The sequence below is a fragment of the Cyprinodon tularosa genome, unplaced genomic scaffold, assembly GCF_016077235.1.
Source record: "Cyprinodon tularosa strain WSP-4 unplaced genomic scaffold, ASM1607723v1 ctg412, whole genome shotgun sequence".
NCBI lineage: Eukaryota > Metazoa > Chordata > Actinopteri > Cyprinodontiformes > Cyprinodontidae > Cyprinodon > Cyprinodon tularosa.
The window spans coordinates 400,948-411,295 of NW_024039133.1; the positions used below are offsets into that span (position 1 = coordinate 400,948).

Sequence of the window (10,348 nt, forward strand, 5' to 3'; positions counted from 1 at the left end):
AACCAGATGCACGGCCCCTTAGGAATGGGCAGTCATTTGGGATCTTTGTTAGCCTTCAATACCCAATACCTGTCTATGTCTCTGAGGGGGGGGGGGGGGGGTCGTTAGTGGGATTTGTTGGCCTGGCTGAACAGGCAAGATGTTCTGTTCCCCTCTATGGGGTGGTGGTTGCGATGATAGTGGAAGGAATCAACTCTATCGCTGCGTTGTAGATTTATGAAAGCTAAAATCTGAGTCTACCCCCTCTGTTTAAAGCCTCTGTCACACCTTGACGATTTAGATCAGCGTATGCCTGACGTACGAAAAATCTGGCATACGTTGGATAAGTTATGGGTCAGTTTTGTATAAGTTATGAGCACGCTGAAGCATGCTGAAACACGCTGGCACACGTCGACATACGGCGAGTACGTTGAGAAATTTTGAGCATGCTTAAAATTTCCAGACGTATGCCAACGTACGTATGCCATATGTGGTCCATAAGTTACAGGTAAGTTATCTGATTGTTGACATTTGTTAAGTGTAAGTTACGTTATGTAACTTACACTTAACGTGTGGCGTCCAGCTTATCCGAACCTATGAGTAACTTCTCCTCCAGACTTCATCACCACCATAGGGTGAGCGAGAACGTAAGTGACTGATCCTCCCTGCGCTCACGCCCAGGGCCACGACCAACAAACTTCCTAGCAGACATGATGCTGAATCTGCTGTGACTGCAAACCTTCTTTCTTTTTCTTTTATCTTTTTATTTATTCTGTTTTTGGGGGGGGGCATGCACCTGAGGGAGCAGCTTTACTTATGCTGTAATGTGTAATGCTGCCTATGAATTGAGGCTTATGCATCATTGCATGGGTATTACGCTGCCGTGCGTTATGCATAATTAAGGCTGCCATTGGACATAAGTTCTGGACTTGTTATAAATACGCTATATACTGTATACTGCTAAAATTGAAAAAAAAAACACATAGAAAGTTCAGCATATGCCATCATTTTAGGAGATTCTGGGACGTCGGGAATACGCTGTCTAAATCGGCAAGGTGTGACAGGGCCACTGGGTTGGTTTTTCTTAACATAGATGGCGTCCTTCATGCCCTTCTCAAACCACCTGTCTTCTTTGTCCAAAATGTGAACATTCTGGACCTCAAAAGTATGTTCTTTGTTCATAAGGTGTAGTCTTGTCCCGAGGAGGTTGGTCTTCTGTGTTGGGTCATGCGTCTGTGGAGAGGTTGTTTAGTTTCTCCAATATAAAGATCAGAGCATTCCTCACTGCATTGAACTGAATACGCCACTCTGCTCATATTTGGTCTCAGGGTTTTTTATTTGGGGTGCAATAGTCTCTGTTTAGGGTCTTGTTTGGTTTAATATTTCTAATTACCAATAATGTCTAATAACAAATGATGTGATCATTTGTTACTTACCCGTGGGCTTAGTGACAGGCCAAACGGAAGTACGAGATACTCGTAAATCTTCCCCTGAAATGCAAATCTGAGATACATTCTGTGAGGGGAGAATATAGGGATTTGAAAGAACCATCTTTTAAATCGGCGGAGATAAACCAGTCTCTGAGACACACAAACCTTATAAGAGCTGCGTGAGTCAGCATCCTGAACATATACTTTCTCAGGTATGTGTTCAGAACTCACAGATCTAATATGGAATGCAGGCCCCCGTCTTTTTTCGAGACGAGGAAGTACCTGGAGTAAAATCCCTCCCCGCTTTCCTCCTGCAAAAGCAGCCAAATTGCTTTTTTGTTCTGCAGGGATATCATCTCTGCAAGATATGTGACCGCAGCTCGTTGTCATCCTCCTTGAATAGTTCTTTCAAGGCTGTATATATATATATATATATATATATATATATATATATATATATATATATATATATATATATAAAACTCAATATTCATGACAAAGCAGCATCCAAAGGTCATTACAAATAAATGAGCCATAGTCCATAGTACATAGTCCTCTCCTACTTCTTCCTCACCCCCCCCACCCCCCACATCAATAACTTTTAACACAGAGCCGTAGAAGGTCTCACTAACAATGGAATCAAATGCAATCAAAACACAAACAGAATTGAAACAGAAATTAATTCAAATGCCTCATCTGTTGCTTCCACTGTATTTGCTTTGATTGCAGCTTCCCTGATCCTGTCCCAAACTTCATCATTTTTCACTTTGTATTTCTATCTGGGATCCAGAGTGGTGGCTTCCTTCAGGAATCTCTGAATATCGGCTCCCTTCAATTTCATCAAGGAGGACAGGATGGTATTAGACTAACGGCCAAAAGATAACACAGCAGGAAATGGAACCGATACAAATTGCCGGCTGTTAACAAAAATGGCCAGTAGATGGCGGTAACACACTGTAAATAACTCAGAAAACAGACCAAGAAACAAGATGAATGAATGGGCCACTGCATAAGACAATCCTAAATACTTAATTACTACTGTTCTTTCATTTCACCCTTAAATGAATAATGTCACATGGGAGGTCACATTACTTTTTTGACATTATACATGTATGGGATTATGCAAATTAGCCTTAAGTGTCTAGAAAAGATTAAATGTAACTGTGCTTGCCTGGTAGCGTTTGGAGAGGTCATTCCAAATGTTCTCTTTCTGCAAGATGGGCAAAATCTCAACGCAGGTTGGACTTTTCTCGCTGGAGACAGCCCGTGTGGAGGTGTAATGCTTCCACATGAGCTGCACAAGCGCCTCTGCTTTTCCAATTCTCATTGCCTATTTTGGCTGTCGTAAAAAATAAATAAAAACTGAAAAAAGATGCATGTAGCATAAATAAACAACAATAAAACCGGTTTAAAACAAGTTTAAGCTATATTATCATTTAAAAATATATATCACCTTTCATTCTCCATGGGCTTTCTTATGCGTGGGTCTATGGCTGCAGCCTGGATAGCAGGGAGCTGCTCACAGAATCTCTCCATCATCACATAGAGGGAATTCCCCCTGGTCCTTACATCCAGGAGGAGCATGTGCTTGGGTAGTTCTGCAGGTTAACATACACACAATGTAAATATGGATTATCTACTGAGTTAGTACACATACCTATACATCTATATTTTCATGTACATAATCCAATGTTACGAGAGTATGTTACTGAGCAAGTCTTGTTTCTCTTTCAGAACAACTTTTGCCATGTGTTACCTCTTCATCCAAACTATCACTTCTCAAACTCGTGCAGCCCAATTTGAAACTGGTACAATTGTACAGCTGCGCTCTCAGATGGAACGTGTGGGCAAAGCATGGAAATTTCAGGGTGTTCAGCTGTTTGATGGCTAATTTCATATTGGCTGCACTGTCGACAGTTGCTGTCACAACCTTTTCTCGTATACCATATTCCTCTAGGATGTCATCAATCTCCTCTGCTACAGCTGAGCCTGTCTGAGTTTAGTACATAGCTTTGGTTTTTAGGACCTCTTCCTTTGCCTGACCATTGCTCACATAGTGCAGAGTAACTGTGAGATAATGATCCTGACTAAAACTTGTCCATCCATCAGACGTGATAGCTGCCTTCAACACTGTTTTCAGCTCAGAGATCAGATTTCCCTTTTCATCATCATACCAAGCAGGGATCAAGTTGTTGGTTGGGCTTTCTCTGCTTGGGGCTTTGTATTTCTGGTTGAGAACCTTAGTCATTTTCCTTGAGAATATATGAGGATGAATGAGTGTATCTGTTTTATGTGGAGAGAAATATTTTATTTAGACAATCTAACATGACAATCTGACAACAGCCTCACATTCACCTACTGAAATTCAGGGGTCTCTACTGTAGAAAATGAGTGCAAACCCTTAACAATGGTACAACTTGGTAAGTGCACGGTGACATCCGTCTACCTTTGCCTGGGATGTTCTATTTCTGCCTGCCTCGGCGAGAACGGAAGGCAGTGAATGAGAGCTGCTAGCCTCTGAGCCAGCCAGGCTACCCGTCTCGTCACAGTTGTCTAAATCAAATGGAGAAGGCATCCGTTTAATGAAAAAGCATTACTGTACAATTTAGGGAAATAAAGTCATCTCCCCCTGATTAAAAAAAAAAAAATGAGCGTCACATTTTTCTCGCTCCCTGAACTTCGTAGCATGTTTTGATGTGTCTCACCAAAGTTGTTTACTTTTGGGTGCCTGACAACTAAAGTGCCATAATACTTAGAGTTGAACAATTTTTACTGTGAAACCTAATGTAGGTTTAATCAGCAATTTGTATGATATTGCTTAGGTGTAAGATCCTATCGACAGGTTGTTCGAAATTGTTATGCCATATGGTATGATCTTGGTTTGTGGAAATTGGGAACCAGTGTCCTTGTTCTATCTTGACATGATGACCAGAGAAGAGGTCGCAGCTTTGGTGAATAACCATCTATAAGATCTCTCAAACCCCCCTTTTCAGCCAACTCCTCCACAGGACCTCCCACAGATGTGTGACTTGCCAGCCTGTGAGGACAAGAAAACCACAGAACACACAAAGAACATTCTCTTTCCTGCTCTCAACCTTTCCAAATGGACTTGGACAAAAAGGTTTGCAGGTCTGACGTAATTAGGGACAGAAGAAACAATATGTCTTTGATGATGTTGATCATTTAATGTGTATGAACTGCATGCTATGCTTTAGTAACGTGTTGAGCTGTTGTTGAAGCTTGGACAAGCTTTATTACACTAAAGGTTTAAACACTGATATAAGATTAGTGTTCATGTGTTCCTCACATGCTCATTACATTCCGATTACCAAGTATGACCAAGAGTCATTTAGTGGAATCCTGATGTCTATTCATTGCTAGCTATTTCAAAGAGGGTAAAGAATCATTAACTAAGGTTTATTGATTCTTGATTAAGCAAATCATTCAATAAAACATTATTTAACCAAATAATGTTTTATTCACCTCATGGATATGCATTGTGAATTGGTCTGAAAACATTCCAATTCCTCTAAATTAGTGAAAAGCTAATTTGATCATATCCCAAATTCTTCAAGGTAAACTTTTGTTTTCAAACACAAATCCATCTTAAACTGTAATATGGTTTTCAACCATATTTCCCTTCCTCTTTGTGCATAGTAGTTTAGGTTAGTTGAGTTTAAGTAGTGTTAGTTAAGAGTGTTAAACTCAAACGTACCTCGTATGATACATATTGTATTATTATACCTATTAAACATTAGAATACACAGTCATGGTATAGATGTTTCTGTTACTTGCAAGTAAATTGTTTATAATAAACATTTTACATGCACTTATACTTACTTGAAAGCTAATTAAAGATACAACTGGCTTTTAAACCAGAATTAGACATTTAAAATCAAGAAAACATGCTAAACTATGGCTGGTTACACCTTTCCCTCCCCTGAACTTTCTTATCAATATACATAATTTCACTATAGATACCTGCGTTCGTCATGCATCATGGGAGCAGGAATGCAGTTTTGTATTTATTTATTTTTATTAGCATTGTTTCTCAAAATAACTAATCAATTGTGTTTAATTAGATAAAAATAGAAACAGATGTGTATTACCAACGTTAGGGCATTTATATATAAATGTGCTGGATTTAGTTTATTCTTAACATTTGCAGTAATCCTGTCTGGATTATTTCAATTATCTCTTCTTCTGTGTCTCTCATAATTCCGTCCATAAACTTCAACTGGTCCAGAATTGAGCTCCCCGCATCATAGCTCTAACCTCCTCCCCTACTGTACATTACTCCTGTCCTCCAACAGCTCCACAGGCTCCCGGTTCTGTTACGTATTCAATTCAAAATTATCCTGCATTCAAGACCATTCACAACCCTGCTCCCCCATACCTGTCTGGGCTTATCTTTGTTTCCACTCCCTCAGATCCTCTTCCTTCATACACCTGTTTGTCATCTCAGTACCACAGGGAGCAGAGCCTTCAGTCGCTCTGTTCTCCATCTTTGGAATTCGTTACCATCCCAACTCCGAAAAATTGACTCACTCTCCCATTTCAAATCACAACTCAAAACACATCTAATGCCTATTGATATTGACATTTCCTCTGTCTATTTTATTGATTTTATTGATCTTTATTGTTATTTTTTAAGGGCATTTTTGTGTATCATTGTATGTGTCCTTGATTGGCAAGAAAGGCACCTTCAAGTAAAATGAATTATTATTATTATTATTATTATTATTATTATTATTATTATTATTATCATTACTATGGGTTGAAATCAGATATGATAAAATAATAATATTTTTTTTATTATTTTTTTTTATTAGTGTCTGATTTTAAAGCTACACAAATACATTAGGAGCGCAAACAATATTCAAATTTGCTTAATGTACAAATTATGAGAGAGTAATCTTTGATTACCTTTATTTTCTAATTTAGATGCTAGTATGCTAAGCTGACTATGTCTTTGAACTATTTGGGGCACCCCAGAGCATGATGTCACCACTTTTGGAAATAAATTACTTGGAAATTTCGTGGTTATATGAAGGCCCACCTGTGAGACACAGTGCTTCACCTTCTCGGTGAAGATAATTAAGGGGGAAGCTAGACAACACTATCCCACTGTTAAAGCGCTTCATATTTTGGGGATCTTTCACTACAAGAAGAACATGTGCACATAACAAAAAGATGAAATTTGAAGCAATAAACAGTACACGGAAAAACAGAACTGACATTTTTACCATATTAGTCACAAAATGGCTTTAGGACAACAAAGTAAAGTAGAGTGGCCAGCATAAAGTGCTGATCTTAGTCCAATTGATGTTTTGTGTGCAGAGCTGAAATGGTTTCTACACACAAGGAGGCCTCCAAACATCAAGGGATGGGCAACCCTATATGAATTATTACATAGTATTGTTAATAATATGTAAAAATAAAAAATATGTTTTTTTTTCCTGGTTTCACCCCAGAATATTTTAAATGTTCCTATACTCTTAAGTCTTTCCAAGACTAAGATATGTACAGGGATAAATGGGAAACGATGCAAAAGGGTAGCAGTTTAATAAATGTATGTTTAGTTTTTGAAAATGCAGCTCGGGGCACCTTGTTCCAAGTAAATATTTATCTAAAAATAAACTAGACACAAGGAAATCATTCTTTGACACCACCCTCACCTCCTCCTGATGTTTTGACAAAAACAAACAGCACTGGAGCCAATGCAGAAAGAGAACCCAGACAGGCATACAGAGGGCCACTATATATTAAACTGCCTGTAGAATATTTACTTCCCTTCGAAGAAGCACAGGTTGTGCCCCAGAGTCCTGTGCTCCAGGTTCCCACTGCCTCAGACATGGCTCATCTGGTCCTGCCCGTCGTCCTTATCCTCAGTTTCTCCATGCTCTCCTGCAGCCATCCATCTCGCACAAAGAAAGCTGTTTCGCCTCGCCAGACTGGAGGTAGATATGCATGTCGGACAACTTTTGGTAGCAATGTGTTCTGCATTTGTATTTATTTGACTTCTTTTGCTGGCTTGGTTTTCTATGTGCAGCTGCAGAGGACGAGGATGTGAAATCCCAGATTGAGAAGTTGTGGCAGGAGGTGAATTTACTCAAAGAGGTGCAGGCACTGCAGACAGGTAATCTGCAGACATAAACTTCTTTGTTGACAGATGAGATGACTGAAAATCAAAGGCTGCATGGAAAACTACCTAAATGTCATAAATGAATAGGTGAAGAGATAACCTGACAATTCCAATTTAATATTCCTGTCACGAAGACTTACAGCACAATATTTGAAGTTCCAGATGTTCCATGTTACCAGTAGGGGGCAGCAGACCATATTGAATTCATTGAATGATTTAGTAAAAATTAAAAGTTATATTTAATCTGAATGATATAAAATGGCACAAAATAATGTGGAAATGTTTTAGATTTTTTGACAGACTTTGCAGCTGTTTCCATCCAAATGTTACATTGCGACTTGATACAAAAAGGAATTTATTCAACTTATTGCTTTCAGTTTGTCTCCGAGGCATCAAAACACATGGGAAGTGTTATCTTCTCAAAGAGGAGCCCAAACATTACCATGAGGCAAACGAAGATTGCATTGCTCAGGGAGGAACTCTTGCAACACCACGAGACATGATGGAGAACAACGAGGTGAGGGACTATGCAAAGAGAGGTGCCCCAGGAACCAGGGACTTCTGGATAGGAGTGGCAGACATAGTGAAGGAAGGCCAGTATGTTGATGTCAACAGTCTGCCAATCAGCTTCTTCAACTGGGATCGCTCTAAGAAGCAGCCGACAGGAACAAAAAGGGAGAGCTGTGTAGCTCTTTCTGTGGCTGCTAAAGGAAAGTGGTATGATGAGGTGTGCCGCAGCATGAAGAAGTACATCTGTGAATATATTATTCCCTGAAGGAGACAGGGGACTTGCTGGTAATTTCATCATAGCTTCTGGGGTCAAATAGGAAAGAAAAGAAAAGAAGAGTTGATGACAAATATTGAATGACTACTGCTAAGGTTTACTAAACAGTTAATCATCACTGAAAAACTGTTGCTTTTTTTGTAATAAAATATATCTCACACTTTTGTGAATTGGAATTAAAGGGGAGATAATGACTGGATATAATAAAGAATTATTAATTCTGCAGAGGGTTAACTAAAACTATCATGTTCTTTTTTTGTGGGATGTTTTTATATTGATATCCTTCATGAACGTTAAATTTCGGCAAATAGTCTCACTCAGTATTTGGAGAGAGGGATTTTTCATCTTTTTTGCTTCTCCTTGCTAGATCCCTTGTATCCTACACACTCATTATATTATTATTATTTGCCAAAGTGTAAATATAGCTTCCAGGACATGTTATATTTCTTGTGCTGATTCATTAAATTAATCCCAATGGTCGTATCTTATTGTTTCTATTACTTATTCTAAAACTAAAACTTGGTTTGTTTGTTGTTACTAAGGTACAACGGACATCGCAAATTGTGTGAGGACGTCAACGTCGACAACTTTTTTGTGGGGCCTGGTTGTACTATGTTAATCTCTATTTTATGTACAACTGTCGCAGACAAGTTATCTTTAAAAAACAGGATAAAAAAGAAGCTTTGCTGAAAAAAAACAATGTTGTTTGGTAGCAATTTGTTTTAGCAGCTTCAATGTCAGTTAGATATAGTTGAAACCCAATACTTAATAATCAATAATCAATCAATAATCAATACTCTGTATTGATAAAAAATGCAAATAAATCGAAAGAAATCACATTATACAATAAAAATATTTCTACATGTATTTTTTAGTTTGCCATATTTCTCCTGTTCAAAAACAGTGTTATTTAACATATCCCAAACATCCTCATTCTGAGAACAAAGGCCAAAGGCCATTCATGTGTTTTCATCTCTTAGCTCCTGATATCCACAAGAAGATATCTACAAGGAACATTGTGGATATCTAACAAATTATTCTTGCTTTTGCTTAGCTTTAGATTTGATTAACTTCTTACCTAACCCTAAACTAAACTCAATGGGCTTTATGCACACCTCCTCTACTTCCTGAACTTAAGGCATTTCTTTTTTTTCTGTCTTCATTACTGGATGAATTGACTAATCCAGGTGTGTCTGGCCATGGTTACTGAGGTCAGGCACATCTGGATTAATCATTCCAAAAAAAAAGTGAAAAAAACAATCCACTGGACTTCTAACTTTGAAATAAATTTCAAAGTTAGAAGATGTTTCGCTTCCCATCCAGGAAGCTTTTTCCAATTCAAAATATCAGAAATAGCATTCAGTTTGAGGCTTTATAGAGTGGAACATGTAAACATGTAAAACTGGATTAATAAGTTCATCCAGTATATACATATATATATATATATATATATATATATATATATATATATATATATATATATATATATATATATATATATATATATATATATATATATACATATATAATTCTGATGTCTCCTAGCATTCAAGTCAAGTAATTGGAGTAGACTGCTGTAAACATCATAAATGGAATTGTAATTCTAAATGGAAGGAATTTGGGGTATTTAGATCCAAATGGACCGTTTCCCTGGTTCAAATGTTTAGAGAAAATATTTCGATTCCCCCAGAAGGAAACCTACTATATAAAACATCTGAAATTCCCTTTTTTTTTTTTTTTTTTTTTTCCTGGAAACAACTTTGTCATCCATTGTGTAAAATCTATGCTTTCTATTGTATCAGTATAATCTGAGCTGTCAGCGCATTATCATTTTTTAGACTATAACTAATTTGAAGGTATTTCATATTACTGTTGCTATAATGAGCCATTTTATGGTATTTGTTTTTCTTTTTAAAAGTATGTGAAAACTTAACTCTGATATGATTTGTTTGCTAAAAATAACCAGCAATATAAGAAAGCATAGAGTGAAGCGTTAGCGTTTATCTTTTG

At 37.6% G+C, this 10,348-nt stretch overlaps 1 protein-coding gene across 1 annotated transcript; it reads left to right on the forward strand.

Annotated features, from left to right (window-relative positions):
- Positions 1-7,174: 7,174 nt before the first annotated feature.
- Positions 7,175-8,821, forward strand: clec3a (C-type lectin domain family 3, member A). Its single transcript, XM_038298692.1, has 3 exons — positions 7,175-7,369; positions 7,462-7,548; positions 7,932-8,821. Exons 1-3 carry the CDS (start codon positions 7,264-7,266, stop codon positions 8,327-8,329), a joined length of 591 nt encoding a protein of 196 aa, XP_038154620.1. The 5' UTR covers positions 7,175-7,263; the 3' UTR covers positions 8,330-8,821.
- Positions 8,822-10,348: the final 1,527 nt, after the last annotated feature.